Source organism: Rhipicephalus sanguineus, chromosome 2 (genome assembly GCF_013339695.2).
Source record: "Rhipicephalus sanguineus isolate Rsan-2018 chromosome 2, BIME_Rsan_1.4, whole genome shotgun sequence".
Taxonomy (NCBI): domain Eukaryota; kingdom Metazoa; phylum Arthropoda; class Arachnida; order Ixodida; family Ixodidae; genus Rhipicephalus; species Rhipicephalus sanguineus.
Genome location: NC_051177.1, coordinates 13613033 through 13637566, shown reverse-complemented (window position 1 = coordinate 13637566; position 24534 = coordinate 13613033). Strand labels below are relative to the sequence as shown.

General features: G+C 47.5%; 1 protein-coding gene across 2 annotated transcripts in view; it reads left to right on the top strand.

Annotated features, from left to right (window-relative positions):
• LOC119382431 (vacuolar protein sorting-associated protein 37A) overlaps positions 1-24534 on the top strand; it is a 55162-nt gene that overhangs the window by 10798 nt on the left and 19830 nt on the right. For both annotated transcript variants that reach the window (XM_037650129.2, XM_037650130.2), the window contains exons 6-7: positions 10607-10674; positions 13706-13833. In XM_037650129.2, coding sequence (XP_037506057.1) covers positions 10607-10674; positions 13706-13833 — 196 coding nt within the window. The remainder of the gene's footprint in view (positions 1-10606; positions 10675-13705; positions 13834-24534) is intronic.

Here is a 24534-nt window from a genome sequence, read left to right as displayed (position 1 = left end):
AAGACTACGGCCGCTCCAGGGAAAGATGCTCTTTCTGCACAGCGTCTTCGCATTGAGAGCGCTGCATGTAGCATGGTATACAGTAAAACCTCGGTGATACGAATCTCGCGGGGTAACCCAAAATATTCGTATGATCCGAAATTCGTATCACCAGAAAACATGGAAAATTAGTATGCGACAAAAGAAAGTTGGCATGCATTTCGATTTAGTGTTTCTCAGGGTCGCAGCGATGTCATCGACAGCTCTGAATGATTGCCAGTAAAGTTTTTAGACGTCAGCGATCATACTTGTACTCGTAAATGTACGGTGCATGCGCGCGTGTGTAATTAATGAACCAGATGTGTTGTGCCCCGTGACCGCCAGTAGCCCCTTCCTAATCTCACTACGCTTTTCTGCATGACACCAGAGTACTGCGGCGAAAGTGACTTAAGAAGCGCTTTGCACACGATAGATAGAGGCCAAGATCCTTCGCCAAGACCGTCCGCTTCATCTTTTGGGGTCTTCGTCCACCTTTAATGGGACTTCATGATGGACCCGCAGCCCAAGTTTCAGTCTTGTTTCATAGAATGTCTGGTTACGGGGACATGGCTTGCATCGACGTGGCAGGCACGTGTTAACACAGTGCAAAGACGCTGCTGCCTCGAGCACAGGAGCACGCGTCAACGCGTCAGAAAAAATAAAGCGTGACGTCAACGTCATCTGTAATCTAAACGCGAAGGCGCCTAAAGGCCTCCAAGATTCGCGCGCACTATCTCGGAGGCAACGATGCACTGTTGATGGTCGCGCAGCACGTATGCCCGTGCCCGCGTGTGACTGCCGCGTCTTCCACGACAGCGCGGGCAGCACCTATTCGTACCTGTGCGCTAGTGTACGTTCGTATGAAACGTCGCGGCGTGCAAATCGGTTCGCAACAACCGTACTTCAATACAATGCAGGCTAATGGGCCTTGGCCGAGACCGCAGAAAAATTCGTATCACCCCGAAATTCGTACGAGCCGGGATCGTATCACTGAGGTTTTACTGTACTAGTCGCCCGCTGATGGCTGCCGAGATAGCGCGCGTGCCAGCGATCGCGACCATGCCCTTACAATCAAAATTCAAAGTTGCTGCTCGAGCGACACCTCCCCCCCCCCCTTGCGCCTTTTCATGCTCATTCAAGATGGGCAGGGCGTTTCCTTTCTGCTTCGATGGCAGGCCTCCTGAGCGGAATGGTGTTATCGCATGTGCCCTCCGAGCGACGGAGATGGGCCGGCTCGTTTGATCTCTGCTTCGGCCGCGTTTGTCGCCCGCACTCGCGTGCTTATACCCGCGGTAGAACATACTATTCACGGGGGGATGTTATCAATTTAGAGTTTATACGGGACATGACAGCAAAAACCTGTCAAGAGTGTCCATATAATTGCTATCGCAATAAAAAAGGACAGTGGTTCTCAAGTTTCCTGATGTTTGTTTTTATTGCGCCCAGAACGCTTTTTAGGGCACTTTTGCTGCAGTACACTAGTGTCCTGCGGAAAAAGCGTACTGGGATTTAGAAGGGGCTATTAGTACTAGCTGTCAGGGACACAGCATATTTTGTTCCTTAATTGCTCATATGTGCACGCACGGTTTAATTACAAGTACTAGTATGATCACTGGCATCTAAAAAATTGGAAATTATTTGGAGCTGCTGTGTATGCCGTTTCTGCGGCCTTGAAAAACAAACAGACAAAACGTACGCCAGTTTTCTTTTTTCTCCACCCCCACTTGCTCCTGCTTTAGGAACCTCCCGAATTTTGAGGTTGCCATGTTCGCAGGTCCCCATTAGCATTCGCAGTGCCTATCGAAATATTTGACAGACTCTGCAAATGCTAATGTGTACTTAGTCATTGTTCGCACTGTGGGGTGGCTCAACACACTGCTTTTATTGAAATAACAGTGCTCCCGTGCACTGTGCACGAGCACGAGCTAGCCGATGTTGAATGGTTTATAGATATTCTTGTTTTCTTTTCTAAAAGTAAGCCTTCTTTGTTATACTGGTCCAAATTTGGGATTTTTTGCTAGAAAACGGATTTTTTTTTTTCGTGACCTGCTCCAAAATTATATTTTCATGCTCCAAAGGCAACATTTTGCTGCTCCAAAAATTGCTCCAAATTCTATTTCGGCTGTTGCACCCCTGCTAGTGTTCAAAGAGCTCATGTTTGAATCTGTCTAAAATATTTCTGGCAGAAAACATTGTGATTAGCACTTGGAATCAAAGTAGGTAATGTAAATTGGTTGGTCATGCTTAATTTTAAAGGGGTACTAAACCAAATTTTTGCCACCGAGATTTTCAGCAAAATTGAAAGATTGGATGCTGAAATCGGTAGACACACCCTTCATTTCAAGCACAAACTAGCGGAAAATAATGAATTTATTGCATTTTTCACAAACTGCCGTGTTTAGCAGCTGCGCCACAAACTAGAGGCCATGACATTTGGTGACATTAAGTGTCCTCGGAAATAGGCGTATCCACTTTGCCAGCCGCCGCCTGCATCTCTCGAGCTGCTCAGCTCCCACTACGGTTCCTATAACCAGTATGAATGCCACCAGCAGCAAACAGTGCTCCAGAGTGGGGCATGTCTCAGCACCTTTGTGAAAGAGGGAGAGTGGGATGTAAGGGAGAGGTGGAGAAAGGGATGCAGCAGGGCAGGAAAGCGCGCACCCTGCATTTGCCGCGGGGAAGATTGGCGTCAACGGTCGTCGATGCGCAGCCTCGCGCACGCTTGAGTACAGCCACCGTCTGACAGTCGTCCAAAAATACAGCCAACTGTTTAAAAATGTGTGAAATAAACTCCATTTATTGCAACAGTCGCGTCTTCCGAGTGGAATTTCAATGTTTTCGTCATTTTCTTTCTATTTTTGTTCAGTATCTCTTTAATGAGTATTCTTGTGCTGCAGTTGAACCCCACCATAACAAAACCTTAAAACAATGATGTACTTGCACAATAACATGTTTTGGCATCCCAAGCAAATAGCACAAGATTGAATGCATTTCACATTCCTCAACAACGAGACATCATCGATCTAAGTTTCAAAATATTTATACTGTGGGAATCAAGAACGCCTTCCCTTTGGCGCCTCGTTTCCCAGCTAGCGCGATGTGCTGGCCCCGCGCGACTTGATCGCCAAGAACCACCATTAAATGGCAACATGGTGGCCTGGGCTACGATGCCAGGCCTTATTGTCTGGCGCAAGCCAGGTTTCTCTCTCCCCAGCGTTCAGGTGTCTGGGTGCTGCACGTTGCACGGCACGCTAGCATACGTCACTGTGCCACGCCTCTCCTCATTGGCCACCAGTGGCAGCCCCCTTCTCCACCTGAGCCCGCTTCTGTCTGGCGCTTGGTCCCCACTGAGAGATGCTCTCAGGCCTCCACGAGAGGTCCACGTATTGCTTTAGCAGGCGGCTTCTCGTCCGTGTGCTCGAATGCTCCCTTTATGTGGTAGTCGTAGCGCCGCCGGCAAGTGTTCTCGATCGGTCTTGCGGAGTTACCCTGTATGGCCCGGGATCTCATTATTGTCGCAATGCTGCATCTTGGGTTAATAAACCCATGTTTGTTACCACCTGCCTCGAGTGCCTTTTCTGCACCGTGTTGGAGAGTTGACAAACCTGGCCGTAGTGTCTTTGTGCACGACAGCGGTGGAGCTACGTTACATCCCTTCCCAGTCACGCTCGTAGGTTAAGCTTCTAGTTAACCTACCTCCACAATGCATGTAGCCGTGTAACACTAACATGTCTGAAAAACACTTAATGCCCCACTTTAAAATATGGCCACAGTGCACTTACAAAAGCAGCCAATCACCTAAAGCAACTGCATGTGTCAGAAACACATTGTAGCAGCCACATTGTTTGTCAACAACAGCCCGGACAACCGCTATGTGTCTTACCAATGTGCATTTTTTTGATGGTGCTTGATATTGTCACGGGGTCGTCAGGTTGACAAAGGCAGCAGTCGGCGTGTCCAAGATGAAACTCTCTGTTTCGCAGAACTTGTGACCAGGAAACTGAAAGTCAAACTACAGAAATACACGCTGTACATTGATAGCGGCGAACAGAGCGTCGTCCGTCAAAAAACTGATCATGGCTGGGACGCACCGTCTTTTATACATCCTGCATCAAACTTTCCAGCCTTATCACTGGTGGTCGCGCAAGCTGTGGAATAATCTAGGCTATTCGCGTTGTCACTAATCCCGTTAATGGGGATGGCAATCGCTGAGCGGATTCCAAGGGCGGACGTATCGGCCCCCCGAAACGCACCACGAAAGCGCGGACAGTTTAGAATTCGCCCTTTTAGTGCGCCAGCAAGCGCCAGTTGTGGTCCAAAGACCGAGTCAGAGCTGAGAGTCGATAACACACACGAAATATATTCTCACTTAAGGCAGTACAAACATCACAAACACATGCATACTCGGCTGGTACCAGTTACAACTTCACAGTATAACTCAGATGGTGTTAACACAACGGGAACTAAACAAACATATCACGCGCTACAAATGCAATCTCGTGCATTACAACTATTCAAGAACAGTTAAAATACTGAATATCTTATTCACTCGATTCTACCACGCCCTCGATTGTAACGCGCACCCGTTTTTCGCGACCAAAAAAAAAAGTACAACATCGATTCTAACGCACACCCATTTTTCGTGAGAGAAATGAAAAGAAGTCCGTAGGAGTCCACCTTCGCACATTCAGAAAAACAAGTATTTGGGTTTTAATGAACTAAAGTGTCAAAAAAAGAAAACACAAAGTTCAAACGGCGGGCTTTGCCGCTGAAACTGTCACCACTACGGCGGCGACATGAGTCGCGTAATGGATCAGTCTTCGTCGCTGTTGGACAACTCCTTGTCGCTGTCAGCGCTCTTCGATTTTGGCAAACCGGCCCTGCTTTTGTCCACTGAAACTTTTTCGTGAAGCTTTGCTGTAAAACAATCTTCTGCTTCTGTTTGTGCCAGTCTCGCACGCACGTTTTGGCAACTCCGAACGACCGCGATGTGGCCCGATTTCCGTCCGTCTCTGCACATGTAATAAGTTTTCTTTTAAATGCAACATCGTGGTGCACTCGTCGAGTATTTGGAGTGGGCACTTCCATGCCGCCGATGCGGCATGGAATCACATTCTATCACATTCAATGCAGGGTTTCCTGCTGTTGTGTGCGGCGGCGGCGCTTTTTCTGAGGTTAGTGTTATTGACTCAGACCTCAGATCGATGACGGCACTGTGGTGACTTAGGAATTCCATCCCGAGTATCACATCCCTGGAGCAATGTTGTGTGGTTAGAAAGCTTGCAGGATAAGTCCGGTTATTGATGGCGATTCTTGAGGTGGCAGACTCCAGCTGATGTTGTTAGATGACCTCCAGCGGTCCGGATTTCGGGGCCAAGCAGTCCCAACTTTCTTCAACTTTGTGGTGATCGGTCCACTGATGACAGAATAGTCGGCTCCAGTGTCGACGAGAGCAGTGACGTTGTGGCCGTCGTATAGTACATCGAGGTCGCTAGTCCGTCGCCTTGCATTCCGGTTAGGTCGCGGCGTCAGATCACGGCTATGTCGGTTTGCTCCGCTGCTTCCACGTTGCATTGTCAGGTCTTCTTTGGACCACGAACTTTCAACGTCAGGGCTCCATTCGGCTTGCGGCGTGTTCTTTCGATTTCGTTGCGGCGTCGGTGGCGGAGGATCTTCGATGTTTCGTCGTACAGCAACCGAACCTCCATCGGTTGGTGCCCTTAGATTTCCGGATGCAGGCTAGGCGACTGGTCCCTGGTTGGGCGAGTATTCTGGCGGCACTGCGGTGAGACATAGTGGCCTGGCGACGGCGAACGGGAAGGTTGTCGAGGTGTCCATTGCACTCCTGCGAGTTAGTCGCCGATGTCGTGTGGTTGTTCACCCCGCTGTGGATGCGGCGCGTTCATGGCGAACCCATGCTGTCCCATCTGTCGGTACTGACAGTGGTGGTAGGTGAGCGCTATGAGCGCTCGCTTCATGCACGCTGCTGCCAGATTAACTGCGCTGTGCCAGTTGCGATCAGTGGAAAGCATGAACGTGGCGCTCCAGTGGCAAAGCAAAATATGGAATGTCAAAGGAAAGAAAAGCAAAACTATTGGTAACCGGATGCGCTTGCCTATCTTAGATGTCTGCAGCAGATGGCCTGAACTGGCCGCGCGTTCAGTCCGCTGTTCACACTTCATTCGACGCCGATAGTGCTTGCGCTTTGCTCTTACTCTACTCCTCCTGTGCATCTCATGGGGAGAAAGTATAGCTCTGAATAAGTGTATTGTGGAGACTACCTTTCGAAGCACAAGAAGCTTAATTATTGCAAAGAAGCCAAAATTTCACAGAGTTACCGACCTAGACATCAATGCTTTGAAGGAACGTTTAACACCCGAAAGATCAGTGACTGTCAGTGAGACTGACTACTTGTGTTACGCGTGCTTCTGCTACCAATGCAGTGAAAGACCTCCACAGAACACGCAGTTGAACGATGACATTCTTATGCCCCCGAAGAAGAAATCGATGTCGTGAACCCGATCACTGCGACTACTGGCGTGTTCTCTTTGAAACCTCCTGGCACTGAAGTCAGTTCAGGCCAGCCGACATCAAGAGAAAACAAACTGAGGTGCAAAAGGTGGTAGCTGAAAATGTTCACTGCGAGATACGGCGGGTGTAAAGTTAAGGTGATGCATCGGGAAATTCAGCTGAAGGAAAGTGCTGGTTCTGAGCGCATTGGACCGAAAGCTTTTGGCAAGTTCATGCAGCAACGACGGGACCCCGGGAATGCTGTCAACTCCTCACTCTCCTGCCATCCACACTAGCAAAAAATTTGAATAAGAAGCTTATTTCTTAAGCATGGAAGCGTCGGATCTTCAGACCTGCATGGTACGCTGCGCCTTGCCTAAGGGTCTCATTGGAGGGGCCGTATATATTAGTGCAACGAAATTATGCCGTAGGTTTTTAATGATTGTGAAAGCTAATGTGGAGGAGAACATGTGGACAAAGTTTAAGAAATATTAAAAATAGGTTTTTTTTAATTGTTGTCAGAAGTTTCCATTGTTCGGTGTTTTCTTGAACTTAGCCCGATCTTACCTCTTTACTGAAGAGTTATATAAATATAAGATTCGGCAGTTTGGCAGATAAGTATATGAAGAACGTAATGCGGAATTTTTGTCGCTCTGCTACGAGGCTTTTTTTTTTAGATAAAGACCTTCAAAGTAAAGAAAATAACGTTTTATGTGCCAATTTTGAGGTTTTTTTTAAAAACATGTACACGATACATAAAAACTAAAAATGTCTGAGCAGAAGCAAAAACATGCATATATTTAGCTAGAGAAATTTCAGCTACTTAACTTTTATATATATTGTGCATTTCATAATGAAAGTTGGCCAAAACAGCAGAGCGGATGGGCGCTCCACTCCACCTCTTCGTCATTATTGATTCCCTGTGCTTCGAAAAAATTTTTGGCAGCAAAACAAATTGCGGATCTCTTCTTTCCACTCATCAGGCAATAATATATAAAATTTTGAAATAAATTTAAGAAGTTGACCAGCCATCGTTTGTTTGACCTTACGGGGAATCGCCCAACATTAAAATATATTGCTTTTAAAGCATACTTGTTAGATTTTTTTTTTTTTCTAATCCTAAGCTGTAAATGAGAAAGCATGTTTGCGCTGTTTCCGCTTCCGTCACTCAATGGCTATGAAAGTTTTGATTTCTGGGGTGCTCTGTTGACTTGATGGTCTTCGAATCGTCCAACGTAGCAGCTCGTGCTTGACCATTGAGTCAATAGACTATCGGTTGGAAGGCCCTTGAAATGCCTGTGTGACACAGGTGCAGTCAAACCCACTTATAATGATCCCACATATAACGATCTATCGGTTATAACGACCATATTTGGGTGCACTTACGATTTTCCTATGCTAACCATTGAAGCTGCGTCCACATATAGCGAACATTTTTCAAAGCCTCCTTCTTTTACAGCGAACACTTCAGACATGGTCGCGGTAAAAATATGCCCCGCTCCAGTTTACTCGCGACTCAGATATCCCAGATCGGCGAGCACCGCACGCAGATTTTGGACGCTGCAAGCGAGGTTGCTCACTTTCCAGGCGTTTCTTCAGTGGCAGAATGGCAGTGAGGAAGAAAAAACAAGAGGCAGCATGAAGCCTTGCGGTCAGCTTTCACACGGTAACCTTTCCTGACGCCATTCTCTGCAGCTACGACCGCCTACGATGAACCAAACGATGCCTTGGAACGCAAAAAGGCATAAATGCAAGAAGTGATAACTGCGATAAGTTTTCATCGCATAAAGGTTCACTGCGTCCCTAAACTCGTCGACGCCACAATGTGCCGCAAAGGCCATCCGTCTTTTCGGTAACGGCAGGGACCAGTCGATCGGTGATTACGAATTCCGCGCGGTTGCGGCAATGCCTTCGTGGATAACCATCAGAAAAGAGTGAAGGTGAGGTGGCAGCCCCTTCGATGAATGTGCCATTATGACAACCTTATCACAGTCATCTGCGGATATCTGCTCGGCTGCATGTGTGGCATGCACTGTGCGAATTGACGGCGGTATGAGCGCACCATGCTGCCGTTCGCAAGTTCGCCGCCACGTCGTGCGACACCGCTTTGAAGTGTGCGTCGCTTTGTAGAAACGAAAGTAGCTCGTTGTTGTTGAGTGGCGCGGGCACCGAGAAATGCCGATGCACTGACAGCGAGCTTATACTGCATGTTTGATTAGGCGACAACCCAAGTGCGCATGTGCATCATCGTGCAGGGCCGCAAGCCATCGCGGAGATGTAGAGTGTGCATTGCTTGGAAAATGCTTGTCTTCGCCGCGTTGAACGAACAGGCTACTCGCCACACCCGTGCACGGTCCGGAGTGAAGAAGGCACGAAGAACGTACAAATGCGCGCATTCGGTATGCAGCAAGCGGTCCAGCAGTGACTCCATGAGCTGAGTAGGAGACGTGCTGCATGCAACTAGCTAGGGATGATTGGCTCCACGTGGCGGTACCATGCTTCGGTGAAAGGGTGTCAGTTCATTGCAGAGGCGGTTAATTCACTCGTGAGCACGCAGCGGGCGTCGCTTCACGACGCGAAAAGGCTTAGCTTGTCACCGCAGGGGTTGTTAGCACTTTAATAAAAGTGCACAGAAAAAAAAATCTTCTTCGCCGCGAAGTGCTCGTTTTTAAGGGCGAGTCCATATACAACTAACTACTGATATAACTACCACTTTTCGCAACACTTTCGAGTTCGTTATAAACGGGTTCAACTGTATTACAGTGGGGCTTGTATTGTGTCGCCAAAAGTGGTCACCCAAAAATACAACCAATCATTCAGACATGCTGGTTTCAATAACACCCAGCAGTTTTCATGTAAGGATTTGGTCTCACCAGATTCATATTTGCCAGGATTCTTTATCGGGCACTTTTGGGGATACAACGATTTTTGCTGGATTTCCATTGATTTGGCACCAGTGCAACACATTGGTGTCCACGGGCAACAGTGTTTACATACACAGGCAACAGTACACCGGGTGTTTCTTCAAAGACTTTAAGCAGTACAGTTGAAACTCAATTTGATGTCCACGCTCGAATTATTTCATTAGATTGGGAAGTTCATAACATTGAGAAAGTTTTTTTTTCCTTTGATGTCTGAAACTGTAATGTAAGCTCCCACGGCATTGTTTTTGCTGCCAACCCAGGCCGGTGCATGTGAAAAACCCGCGATGGCACCCCTGACATTGAGTGTCCCATGTCGCCCATGGTGGCCTCCATGTGCAGGCAATGCAGGCCAGGTCACGTGTAGCTATGACAGCCTACTAATACATATTCAAAAATGCGACGAGCAAGTGTGGTGATTATGTAAGCAAATCGAGGAGATGATGAGTGCTGTAACATAAACCATGAACTAACAAAGGCAACTACCACTGCCCCTAGGGCCATTTGGTGCGTGCTACCGACCGCCAAGCCTCATCAAAATAAAGCTAGGGCCATGACTAGACGCTTAGAGATGTTTAATGCAATAGCGTTAGAGCAGTCGCTCAAGCGAAAACCCATCGTGCCAAGATTAAAAAGAAGTCACCGCTTTTTTAAAACTGCATTAAATCGGGTTTGGTGGCCTAGTTAGTTCGGGGTTGATGACAACCTGGTGAAGACCGGTGATGCTTAGCACTAGAGAATGTTGTTGCTCGGAGACACCACATGTCTGGCACAGAGTTCCCCAACAGAGGTGACAGAGCTTGATATCACCACTGACTGAGCACGCTTTGAGCTGTTGGCAACTTTCTCAGTAGCTGCAAGCTAGACTCTCCAAGTAGGTTGATGAAATTTTGATAAAAGTTTGCAACATACTGTCGTCTAGTCTTTGATTATTGTAACTCTGAGGCGATTGCACAAACAGAAATCTAAAGTAAATTACAAAATTTCTGCAGAAATGATGCTGTCACCATGTGGACTATTGTTTTCTTCTTTGTGGATTACTAAGTCTTTTGAGCTGACCTTTCCATCACTGAACTGCCATTTTGCTACGGTCTTTCTCCCATTGCTGGTCTTCTTTCACTTATGCTGATAAGCGTTTTTCTTTTCTTTCTGAACAGAATTCCTGCTCAAGTAACTTGAAAAGTTCAATGTCACCTTGCCAGTTTCCTCAGCTCCTCAAGCTAAGGTAAGAAGATCATAACACAGCTGATTAGACAGAGTGACAGAAAAAGGTATTAGGAAAATATTTTTTATGTGCATTTATGCACATAAAGCGCTGTGTCCTGTGTTCCTTCTTTCTTCAGTCTGTGTGTGGTTGCGCTGCCGTTCCATTATGAAGTACGACCAACTAGCTCAAGTTTCAGGCTTATTGCATTTATGCACATGTCACAAAAAGGAATGGATTGCAATGTTCTTTATACTGGTAAACAGTTATGCGAACTATTCTGCTGTATCGGAATAGTTCTTTTGGATAGTAAGTAGAACCACAGCCTCCTAGATTTCCCTTGCCTGCCGGATTATCGGCGGTCACGTGGGAAGCGGCCGTCGTCGGAACTGCGGTGGTGGCGCCACTCACGTAGGGTTGTCTTCAAATAAGTTTTTACGTTTTTGGATCTTATATGCAACAAAAATAACCTAAAAAGTTTTAAAAAGGCGTAAACGCAATATAATTTACTGTATTATTAATTCAGGGAAAACAGTAAAACATTCACAACGTCGTTTCATCGCTTCTGCGGTTTTAAAAAAAATCGTCTGCTACTTCAGTCGTCTGCTGCGGCTGAACTGCTCCGTGGCATGGCTGCCGTAGCGCCAGGTGGCGATTGTCGCTTCCCTTCAATACAAGGCATGGCCTCCGAGATTAGCAAGCGCCGCGATTGCTAATCTCAAAGGCCAAGTACAAGGACCCTAACCCTACGTAAGTGGCGCCGCCATAGATGACGGGCGTTTCGCGCTCATCCGGCAGGCAAAGAAAATATAGGAGGCTGTGGTAGAACACATGAGAAATTTAAACAGCATGTGGTTCTAGTACTGTAACTAAAGCATCAGGGAATGCCAGATTTATTTACAAATATGAAGTGAATTCCCGGAAAGTGTTAGGTGCCCCGAGGTCACGGGACTGAAACTTAGGACTGTCCGCAGAAAAATGAAGAGCCGTGACATAATTTCGTTCTTAGGAATATTCTAAGTAGATATGCATGCATGTACAAGTGCTTCAGCTTAGAGCTATAAATATTTGCGTTCAAAAATGTGTGACGGGTAACAGCTCCAAAAGGGGGTTATGCTGCTCTAAAGTGAGGTTTTAGCTGCTCCAGAAGCTGTGCCAAAATGGCTTCAGTCAATCACATCACTGGAAAAACGATGTGCTAGCTATGCTTGTCATTTATTTTAGCTAAATTTATACATGAAATACTTATAGCTCCACTGAGTGCCCCTTGGCAACTGACAAATTATAAATGAGGAGTCTATAACTGTGTCTGCTTCGTGGTGGAACACACCGCAGTTACTGTAAAATCCTGAGCAAGCACCCCTTCCCCTTTTCAGGAGATATGGAATATGCGCCAATGACCAAGAAAGTGTCACCTCCAGCCATTTTTTTTTCAACGTGTTCTCCACTACAGAATCCTGCAGCAGCTTTTTGTAGGAACCCAAGTTTTGAAAGTCTTTAGATATGTGCACGATTTCTTAGTACTTTTACAGTGTGGTGCCTCGAGGTTGCATTTCGAGTTGTCACAGATTGTCTGAACATTTTAAGAACGTCTTTCCCCCCTTGTCATAACATAAAATTTCACACGAGGATTCCTTCCAGTTCAGTAAAAACAGTAAATGCGTGTGTATTCAGTAGAGCACTTCATTGGAAGCACAGGTGTGCATGCTTCTAAGAGGCTGTTCAGTCGTCATCTTGATTTTTGGTTCGTGACTGAACTAGGGCCCCCCTCCAAATCTTGTGCGAATATCTTTCACCGTAAGGGGGGGTGCTTGCTCGGGATTTTGCTGTGGCGATTGCTGGAACTTGAGAGGCGCCTCGTGGTGTTAAGTGTGCGACTGCACTTCTGGATGACGTTCTGCAACTAAGTTGGGGTACCTCTTACTGAAATACAGCAGCATATTGCCCGCAAGATTGACTGTCAAAATGAGACCTTTGGAGACACAATGACTACATACATCAATATTGACCATAATACCTAGGCTGGCACAAGATTTTGCCCTGTGCCATGTTTACGCACAGCACAGCTCGTCAAAAGACAACACACGTGATGAGTCTCCATAGGAGTTCAGGATCTTGAAGTGACGAGAAATCATTCTGGGGACATTGCCTGTCCAACGATGCCTCGTCACTTTGAGGTTTGAGGTAAGGTTGCAAAAGGGTGATGGGCGCTGAGGAAGCTTGCACACTTGCAAGTAGGGGAACCTCAGGAGTGCAATCCTTAGTACTGACCTGTGAGAATCTCCTGCAGATACCATACAAAGTTCTCCACTGTTGTTCCAGGCAGTTCTTGCTCCTCTAAACACTGAGCACAAGTTCAGGGGCAGGTGGAAGCTTGAAGAGGGGGCGTCGGCTTTGGAGTCAACACCCCCTGTTCGAGGATTTTTCACCACTGCTGAAGTTGTGCATGTGCTGCTTCGTGCGTTACTTAAGCTTCAAGCATCTGGAAAACTTTCTTTTAATGAATGCATAGACGATACAAAGTAGCATGAGTTTATATCAACACATTTGCCTTTACCTAAGTTCGCTGATGTCCAGTGGGTACAGTTAGGTGGAGAATCAGTGATGGAGGTATATGTGTAAATTTCGAAACCATCCGAGGTGCTTTCCTTTATTTAGTGTTCCATTATTGTCGTGGCGTCTTCTGATGTTACTGTGCAGAAATTCTATAAGCAGTTCTTGTGGCATTGCTCACCAATCAAAATGAAATATGTACAGCCAGTTTGAACAGTTGTGCTAGAGACTGGTGAGGAATAGAAGATGCTCAACCCACAGTCAGTGAGTGCTCATTCATGTGGTTACCATGCTTGGAACTGATTAGGTGCATGACTAGGTCATTTTCAGAAATGTGCACACATGTTTTACACCAAAGGAGAATCACTGTAACCCACATCCGCCTCATAGTGCAGTGTAGCCTTAGCTATGACTGCCTAGTTTTCATTGGATTGACCTGCAGTGGCACCTGACAGTCACGTCTGCAGGTCACTTGAGATGCTCTTCTGTCCTCTCGCAGCCACTCCCAGCTAGAAGAACTTCTCAAGGAAGATGGCAAGCTGCAGGAGTTTGTTGAGCAGCTACCCGAAGTATTGCGCTCTGAGGAAATCAGACACCTCATGGTGACCCAGAATGAAGAGTTGGCGCGTGAGTAGCCACTACATATCTTTGCTTCCCTGTTTTATAATTCGTGTCTTGGGGGACAGCATTCACAGCATGTGGTATTGAAGCAACACCTCAGTGGTGGCAGTAGTCTTCACTGTGGTTGTTCAGTACTGTGCATCCTTGCTGTTTGCAGTCCAGCACCCTCTTACCAGCAGTGGACACAAAAAGGCCCTGAACTGGTTCCAGTTTACTCGAAGCTGGCTTTACTTTTCAAGCCACACACAATCGCCAGCAGGATTTGTTGTCACGAGAGGGTGAGGAGAGGGAGACTGTATTTGAATTACGGAATACCAACTGGCCACCCTTGTTTGAGTGGGAAAAGAGAGGCAATGTGTGTCCTCTCTTTGCACATTTTTTGTTGAGGCAGCATTGTCCGCCATTTTCTTTTGATGCATATTTATGGTTCACGTGCACATTCATACATCAGTTTTAATTTACAGCTTCTGTATTTAGCTTCCTTCAATAGCTTGACGGTGTTTGTAAGTGGTTGCCATAGTGAAAAAAATTCAAAGGGTCGCTTATGCATTTTCCTAGGACAGCTACAAGGAAAAAGCCATCTTCTTTTTCTTCGCAGTTGACTGTATTTTGTGAAAGGTTTTAAGTGGAACCACATACGGCATGACTTCTTGTTTGTAGTCCTAAATTAGCTTTCATTGAAGAAATGCTGGCATAGTGGGAATAATTACAGGGCACATTAGGGGGTGCACAATTCAAGGGCTATGATTAATACGAAGCTAGATGGATCCCAAATAGAACAAGCATATTCTAATTTAAATCTTAACGAGTGTTATGTATAATTCATGTTCTAAGTTGGAAAAAACGGATGAAAAATTATGGTGTTGAAATTGAAACGTGTGATTATCATTATTAATTACATGTTCAATGTGCATATCCCAAGAGTGTTTGCGACTTATATGTATGCAAAGATAGCGGTAGTTAGTAATGGGGTTTAAAGTGGAGCTATATTAAGGATGTAGGAAAAATTGTCGTTAGCTGTGTTGTGCTGCATTACTCTCATGACCTTACGTTTTGAAGTTTCATGAGCCACTTGTCGCAGAAGGGTATCTTGAAGGGCCAGTTGGTACATGTTACTGCGATAAAAACATCGCAAAAAACAGGACGAAGGGTACGAATCAAAGCAGTTAGAAATGGCATCAGTGTTGGATTGCGTACATAGTAGTAAAGACTTCTTGTGGATTATTATCCACACAATAAAGCATACTGTCAGGCATGACCCCACGGCCCAAAGAAAAGAAGACTATATAAGCACTGTTTTCTGGTGTCCCCCAGTTGCCCCTGAAGAAAAGCCCTACTGGGACCCAGAACATCAGTTTTTAAAAATTTTTGCTAAGTAAGGAGGTTTTCATTTTAATCAGTACATTGGTTGGTGTCGCTCTGTTTCAACCATAAGCTCCTTCCCAACCAGACAGAATTCTGTCCAGTGCTCACGTTTAAGTCATCACTAAAAAGCTTATGGTTGAGTTAATACGGACTGGTAAGTCATTGACATAAATAAGGAAAGTAATGGGCCCAGTACCGATCCCTGTGCTATGCCCGAAGTAACAGCGACAGTAGGAGATTCATAATCATTAGCAGGAACGTACCGTAGTCAGAAAACATTGAATACAATCTAGGATATTAGGTTCTATGTTGAGATTGCTCTTTTTAAGGAGGAGGAGAGTACGTGAAGCAGTGTCGAAGGCTTTAGTGCTATCTAAGAAGATGCAGTTGGTTATCAAGTTATTGTTGACAGCACGAAAAGGATCTTTAGTAAATCAAGTTATTGTCGAAAGCACGAAAAAGACCGTTAGTAAAAGAGAGTAACTGATTTTCACAAGTGGTTCCTGAAACTGTGTTGACATGGGGAAAAGAAACAAAAACAAATTAGATTCAAGAAAAGATGCCAAGTCTGAATAAATGATGTGCTCGAATAGTTTATAGGGTTGGGATAGGGGTATAGTATAGGGATATTGGCCTGTAATTTAGGGGAGAACGGTTGTTACCTGATTTGTGAAGTGGAACCACCTTCCAATTATCTGGCAATGTAGAAGACTGTGAAAAGAGTTCAGCGAGTGTAATGGAATAAACTATTTTTTTTATTTGATGTTATCATTACCTGCAGAGCTAGACAACGAATCGAAACAGATAAAATCCATTGTGCCAGAGACTATGATTGCTGGCATAGAAGAGGCTGTTGTGCCAGAAAAACAAGAAAAGGAAACCATCATTGATCACATTGCAGCCGTCGCGACTAAGAACACCATCATCGTTGCTATCGAGCAAGGGAATCGTAGTAGATTTGCTGCCACGAACTAGATGCCAAGAGTGCCGAGGATTATCTTTCAGCAGGGCGGTCGGGGTACAATTGTCTTTCGCCTGGCCTGCACAAGGGTGATCTTGTACTCATGATCAGCGAGGTTGTGGGTATACCAACATCCAGGTGACGTTGCCACTTTGGCTCGGCGGAAAATACTGTTCTTTTATGGTGATAGTAATTATGTAGACACTCTAGATGGGTTTTTGCCGTCACCATCATGTTCTGTATAAAGTCCAAATCGATAACATCCCTCGTGCATCGTATGTTCTACCCCGGGGTTAAAAGCGCGTGAGCGGTGGCGTCAAACATGGCTGAAGCAGAGATCAAACGATCCAGCCTATCTCCGTCACTCAGAGGGCGCATGTGATAAAATCCCCCCGTGTGTTAGGCCTGCCGTCGATTGCTGCTAAAAAATGTGCCACCTGTCTTGAACGAGCATGAGAGGGGGGGAGGTTCATCGCCGAAGCAGCAACTGTGAACTTTGATTATAAGGGCGCGTGCACGCTATCTCGGCAGGCATTAGCAGACGGCTTGTATTGGCCTCGAGGCCCACCACTGGAAACGCCGGTGCCACCGTCGGCGTGACGTGCTTCGCAGGATCACATGGTCTCAGCGGCCGCGTCGGCTGCTTGTGGAGCGCTGCCGCGTGCTTTGAAAACAAGTTTCAAGTACCCCATGCGCTGCGGTCTGTTCAAACACGGAAGTTTTCTCACATTTTCTGCTCAATTGAAACCATTTTAATAGAGTGGCTGCCTCTAAAGGCGACTAACATGGGGCTCTACCGCTCGCTGCCGCAGTGCCGGGCTTACGCAACGGAGCCCAGTGTCAGCATGCACTGCTACCCGCAAGACAAGAAACTGCGTGAAGTATGGGTTGTAAAGCTAAGAACCGGAAAGTAGCCATCGGCTACGAGTCTTATGTGCAACAAGCACTTCCGCGACGAAGACTTTTGTTACTGCGTCGGGCCTGCGATGTTTGGTGAGTAGCAGACAGCGCTCACTGAGACGATGGCTCACGCGCGCTTCCCGCCGGCAAATGATGCTTATCTGCCACAGGATGGAAAAGGCGCTACCTTTTACCACGTGCGATACCATCTCAGAACCCTCCCGTGCGACCTCTTGATCTCCGGTCCCGTGCTCAGCATCCACAAAATCGGCTGCAGATGCGCAAGTCATTGTTTAGATACGTTGAATTAAAAAACTCACAGGGTCCCTTTTGCATTCGCCAAAGATGACTAGAAGGCGAAAGCCATCTTCTTGTCAGTCGATGTATTGATTCTCCCGCGCCCCCCTCCAAAAGCGTTCTGCACCTAACGCAGTTTTGCACGGCCTTCGTGACCGATCACGGAGGCAATGCAAAGCGACCATGACGTTGAATATGTGATCATGTGATGTCACGTTATGTGATCTGTGACGTCATGATGACGTCACATGATAACGCCACCACCGATCATGGAGGCAATGCAAAGGGACCATGTCGTGTGAATACGTCATCATGTGACATCACGTTATGTCACGTTATGGTGATGTCATAATGAGGTTACAAATTTAGGAGGTCTGTGACGTCATGATGACGTCATATGTTGACCTCATCACTGGACGATTATTTTTTGCGTCACTCGTCTTGACGCTGCTGTAGTGTCGAAGGTCGACACTAGGTGACTTTAGTTATGTTCAACTGTCATCAAGAGATGGCGCCAACTCTGACATATATAAATACGACTGTCACCGGAATAAAGGAGTTCTTGTGTGGCATGGGTTGAGTGTGTTCGTTGTCCTCAGTCGCGCCGTGTTGCCGACACTACAATCTGGCGACGAGGTTTTCGATCACACCGCGATGGCTTCCGCCGCGCTTTCGCCGCCGCCCCCCTTTCTCGCCGCCCCGGGCACTCCAGCCATACCATGGACCCGCTGGATACGCCTCTTCGAGAATTTTCTTCTCGCGTCTGGAGCGGCCGACCTGCCTGCGCCCCGCCGTCGAGCCCTGCTGTTGCACTGCCTGGGCCCGGAAGGACAACGTATTTTCGATGCGCTTCCACCGACGCCCACCGCACCCCAGCTACCGACGACTGAGCCGTTGGCCGCCGCCGCTACCTCAACCGGTGAAGTCAAAGACCGTGGCGTGCCCTCCAAGCAAGAAGCAGCAGCGACGAGTCTCCCAGACGTATACGACGCGGCCCGCGAGATTCTGGAACGACATTTCACCGGCGCGCGCAACATTCGCCTAGAACGACATCACTTCCGAGAGCGCCGTCAGCTACATGGTGAGTCCATCCCCGACTTCGCCCTCGCGCTTCGTGAACTGGCAGCCTCTTGCAATTTCGCCGAGCAAGCCAACGATAATATGTGCGATCAGTTCGTTACCGGAGTTGCATCCCCGCAGTTGCGATCACGGTTGCTCTTGGAAGGTGACACGTTGACGTTCGACCGTGCCGTTGAAATTGCGCTACTCAGCGAGCGAGCCCAGCTGCAGTCGGAAGCTTTTTCTAATTCCGTTGAGCGCATCACACGCCAACATCCACGTCAGTATGACGCTTCCGAACAAAACACGCGCGATAGTCGCCGGTACAGCAATGAGGCACGCCCCCTTTATCAGAGCCGCCCTAGCTTGCCGCACGCTCGTCAAACGAGCTCGCCATCTTCAGATACCAACGCTGCCGATGTTCAGTACAGCAAAAATACGCAGGCTTGTGGTAATTGCGGCACACGTCACTGTGAACCGACGGCATGCCCCGCTCGCGGTAGAACCTGCTTCGCATGCGGCCGCCGTGGCCACTTTATGCGAGTGTGTCGTAGCTCACGCAGAGGACAACGCCCGACTCACATCCAAGAAGTAGTTCCTGAACAAGATGCATCAGATCTCATTAGCCTACTCACTGTTCACGAAGACAAGCGCAAGGGCGTCTACATTGATATCGTAGTCACGCCAGTCGCCTCGAGCTCAGAACCGCGCGTTGCTAAGTTCTTGGTCGACACGGGATCAGCTGTGTCAATTATACGGGAACAAGAATTTCGAAACATGTTTGAAGGGGTTCAGTTGACCAGCTCTGCCCTTACATTGTTGGACTTCCAACGCCGGAAGATCCCCGTACTGGGCCAGTTTAAAGCAAGCATCTCGTTTAAAAGGGAAACAGCCGTGATAGCCATTCATGTCACCCCCGGAGGAACTTCTCTTCTGGGTCTGGACGCGGTGCAAGCTTTAGGACTGCACATTGTGGGCGCGCAGCTACGCTGCCTGTGCACGGCTGCCGAAGCTTCAGAGACCATGAGTCAGAAAACAGCAACATCTGCGCATACGGGCGGCGCAGTTCCTGCAAGCCCGCCGAAGTTCGATATGCCACCTCTGTTATGGGCTAAGTTTTCACATTTGTTTTCACCGGGCCTTGGCCTGGCCAAAGGCGTCCAGCATCAGGTCAAAATGAAGCCGTCAGTCCCTCCAGTGGTGCAGAAGCTGAGACGCCTCCCACTTTCCCTGTGCAAGCCAGTTAGCGACCAGCTTCAGCGGCTCCTCTCCGATGATGTAATGAAAGGGCTAACGCCTCTGAATGGATCTCTCCTATAGTTGTCGTCCGCAAGAAAGATGACAGCATCCGCCTATGCGTTGACCTCAGAGAGCCCAACAAAGCAATTGTAGTTGATAGCTTTCCCCTGCCTCATACGGAAGAGCTGCTGCACTCTCTTAATGGTGCACGTTACTTCTCAAAGCTCGACTTGGCCTCTGCATATTACCAAGTTACCCTTCATCCGGACAGCAGAGACCTTACGGCTTTCATTACGCACGACGGCCTTTTCCGGTTTAAAAGAGTGTGCTTCGGATTGGCGTCTGCTCCAGCCGCATTTCAGCAACTCATGACTGCAATCCTGCATGGTTGCAAGGGGGTCCTCTGCTACATAGACGATATCATCATCTTCGGCAGGACAGAGTCAGAACATGTGAGAAACCTGGAGCAAGTTCTGCTGCGCATCTCCGAAGCTGGACTCAAACTCAATGATAAGTGCATCTTTAATGCATCAGAGCTATCATTTCTTGGCCATCATGTCAGCGCAGAAGGAATAGCACCCCTTCAAGCAAAAGTTGACGCAATTGTACATGCTTCCACCCCCACAGATGTAGGCATGCTGCGTTCATTTCTTGGTCTTGTGGAGTATTATGCCAAGTTTATTCCCAACCTTGCCGAAGAGGTAGAACCTATGCGTAGGCTACTTCGTAAGGACATTCATTTTGAATGGGATCTTGCTGCTGAACAAAGCTTTACAAAGGTAAAGGAACTTCTTGCATCGAGAAGAGTTCTGCGAATGTTCGACCCAGCGCTCCCAGTTATTGTAGCCACAGACGCGTCTGCATATGGCCTGGGTGCAGTACTGCAACAAGTTGACGGTCCATCCATTCGAACCGTTGCATTCGCATCACGAACCTTAACAGAGACAGAACGGAAGTACTCGACAGGAGAACGCGAGGCCCTGGCCTGCCTATGGGCATGCGAGAAATGGCACATTTACCTCTGGGGACGATCATTCACTTTAGTAACAGATCACCAGGCCCTCGTATCCTTGCTGTCAACACAAAGCACAGGACAACGACCACTTCGCATTGCAAGGTGGACTGCTCGGTTGCTGCGTTACAACTTCGTTGTACAGTTCCGGCATGGGGAACACAACAAAGTAGCAGACGCTTTGTCCCGGCTTCCTGTCCCAGGCACAGAAGACGGCCTTAAGATTGAAGAAGAAATAGTGTCCATCGTAACGTCTTCAGTCCATATCAATGATCTCCGTATTGCCACAGCCGAGGATTGCAAGCTCCAGCAGGTTCCACAATGCGTTCAGGCTACATGGCCAACCAAGAAAACATTGTCACCTGAACTAAGACCTTACTATGATGTGCGAGAGGAACTGTCAGTAGTGGACGGCCTGTTGATGCGCTCAGAACGCGTTGTAGTTCCAGCCAACCTCACAGCTACATTTGTTCAACTAGCCCATGAATCACACCCGGGAATAGTGAAGACAAAGCAACGTCTTCGCGAAAAGTACTGGTGGCCAGGTCTGGACAAGCAGGTTGAGAGTGCTATCCACAGCTGCGCAACCTGCCAAGCTGCAGACAAGAGTGTTAAGAGCTACCCCACTCCACTGCAGCCAGTAGCTCTTCCCGACCGGCCTTGGAGCAAGATAGCTATTGATGTTGTTGGGCCATTTGAGCGTGCATCAGCTGACTGTCGTTTTGTCATCTCTGTAGTCGATTACTTCTCAAAGTGGCCGGAAATAGCTTTCTGTCGTGAAGCCTCCTCCCGTACAGTGCTTGACTTCCTCTTGTCGATATTTGCACGGGAAGGCTATCCGGTTGAACTCGTCTCGGATCACGGACCACAGTTTACATCTCAAGAATTCGAGTCCTTTCTTCAAGACAGAGGTATCAGGCACAGCTTTTCGGCTGTATATCACCCCCAAGCCAACGGACAGGTCGAAAGGTTTAACCGTGTCCTCAAATCATACATTCAGTTGGCAATACTGGAGCAGCGCCCAATAAAAAATACTGTTACAGAGTACTTGGGAATCTACAGAGCCACTCCTCACAGTACCACTGGACTCTCTCCGGCAGTGCTTCTACATAGCCGGCACATGAGGACATCCTTGGACGTCATTGGCTATCCCACTGCAAACTTCTTCGCAGATCCCGCTCAGGAGATGTCCTCACTTCGGAAGAGGGTGAAAGAGCGCCAGCTTAAAAGCAAGGATTATGTTGACCGACGGAGAGCTGCCCGAGTACCCAAGTTCCAAGTTGGAAAGTACGTGAGGGTCAAGAAGCCAGTCCCTGGTCCGAAAGGCACTCCCACTTTTGGACCTCCTTTGAAAATTCTCAAGCGAATAGGACGCTGGTCCTTCTGCCTGGAAGATGGTCGCACGTGGAATGCCTCTCAATTGACTGCAGTTCCCAAGGAAGCCCGGCCGCACCATGCGCTAATATGGAATGATAAAGGACACTCCCACGACACCGTGCGAAGTCCACCGACGCCTGGCAGACCGACTCTCTCCTCTGAGCTTCACCAGCACCCTGCTCCTAATGATGATGATCGTGATGGTGATAGTGCTCCAGTGGATGGTGATGGTGATAGTGCTCCAGTGGATGGTGATGGTGATAGTGCTCCAGTGAATGGTGATGGTGATTGTGCTCCAGTTGTTGGCACCGAACCGGCTGGTGAGCCACCACCTCTTCGTAGGTCCGCAAGAAACCGAAGACAACCCACGAGATTTCAGGACTATGTATAATGTACCATGATGTGAACATTGACTCTTTTTGTAATTATTTTTGTGTAAATATGTATATATTTAGGGAGGAGTAGATGTAGTGTCGAAGGTCGACACTAGGTGACTTTAGTTATGTTCAACTGTCATCAAGAGATGGCGCCACCTCTGACATATATAAATACGACTGTCACCGGAATAAAGGAGTTCTTGTGTGGCATGGGTTGAGTGTGTTCGTTGTCCTCAGTCGCGCCGTGTTGCCGACACTACAGCTGCGACGGTCAATCTTCCCGTTTGAAGAGGCATCTGGCTTTCGCCTTCATAAGCTACGCCGACGTTTGCTGGTGGACGTACATAGCGAGAGAGTCAAATGCTGTGGCTGTGTGCTGCATTTATGTTGGCAATAACATTTTTTCAGTCAAGCTTGCGTTCCCCTGACGCAAACACTATGTCCCAAATTTATTTGTGTCACTCTCAAACTGACGTTGGGCCTCTCCAGTCCCATGTATTCTCTTGGAGCCTCATTTATTTACATGGAAAAGATGCCACCCTGTTGGCGTTAAACATGACACTGCTGCCAAAATTGCTGGGGTACTCGTCAAATATTTACTATCTTGTTTTGCGGCTGCTGGTTGCTGCAATAACTTCTATTTTATTCACCGCTATTTCAAGTTCGCGTGGGTCCTAGTTCACAGCCGACGTTTGCAGAACAAGTCCGGCAAACGTTACTGGGGGTATTTTCTGTCTTTTCCTTGGCGTTGCATGCTACTACCATGCTCGATCTCGTAGACTGCTTCTCCTTCCACCAGCAATCTTGAAGTGGTGAAGCTTTGGTCGATGAATATGTTGATGACAGAGAGCGGCAAGTTCACTGGAATGCGAAGGGAACAATAAATAAGGAGCATTAAAAAAAGGCGTCGCATTTGCTAACATTTTGTGCGAGAACGATATGAAACGAATGCACTGAATAAAGAAACAGAAGCAGCGGCATTTGCCCGCTAAGAAGGTTGATCAATACGCAGTGCGAGACAACTTGTCAAATGACATTGAAACGTACACGAATTTAGACCGAAAAAAAAAAAAAAAACTGAATCGTCAGGACGGCACATCACAAAGTTGCCATGCGCACCGAAGCCTTATATAGTTGTAACGAAATTGTTTTTGAACTGCTCTGATAGCGTACGCGCAGCAGTAGTTGTTTGTGTACTCACAAATTCTCATATTCTGAGGCCTAAAGTTTACAGCTCGGTGCCAAAACATGCTCGTAGCAAAAGCGAAACCATCAGTGCGAGCATACATGCAGACGCTCATACATGCAGAGGCATCGTCAGTCGTCGCGAACCCGTGCGATTGCTGGCTTGAGGCTTCTTTCTGTTATGCTCCGTTTGGTTATACAGGCAATCTACTCTAACGAGATATTTCACGTATTTTGCACTCAGCGACTGACTACCTTTCACGCAAGAAGCCGGTTCAGGGGTCTCCAACGCGGTGACCGCGTGAAGCGGGTGCTCGGTTTTCTGCAGAGATACAGTGACTGTAGACTATCTTGTGCTTTCTGTTCATCGAAAATTATTTCTTTGACAGAAAAGAACATATTTCTTTTCGAAAGTACCTGCAGAAATGTCCTGGAGGGCTTCCGCGAGGTGATTTTGTAGAGCACCGACAACAAAACCTATGGGGCGCGCGCCGGCGGCGTCCTGCCTAGCACGCAATCGAGGCGCGTCCGATAGAGGGTCACTCCGTAACTCCTCGCCGCCAATACTCTTCTACGTGCTGCGCTCTCAATTTCGCGAAAAGGTTGCGAAATCCGCTTCTCTCCCTGGAGCAGCCATATTCTCTTACACTAGCGTTATGTAGAGTTACGTGCAACTGGATATAAAAGAGTTAGCTACCAGCCTTACTTCATAAAACATTAAAATCTGTTGGTATTGCACTCATTGCTTCACCTTTGTGGTGAAACTGTGATTTTTTGTTGAGCAAGCGCTTCAGATGGGTGTTGAACCAAGGGGCTTTGAAAGATGAAGGAATATGTTTTTTAGAAATGTAACAGGTCAGTCAAATAGGCAACCTTTTCCTTAAATATAGACCAATTTTCTTGGACGGTGCCACTGTTCACGCCCGGCATAAAGT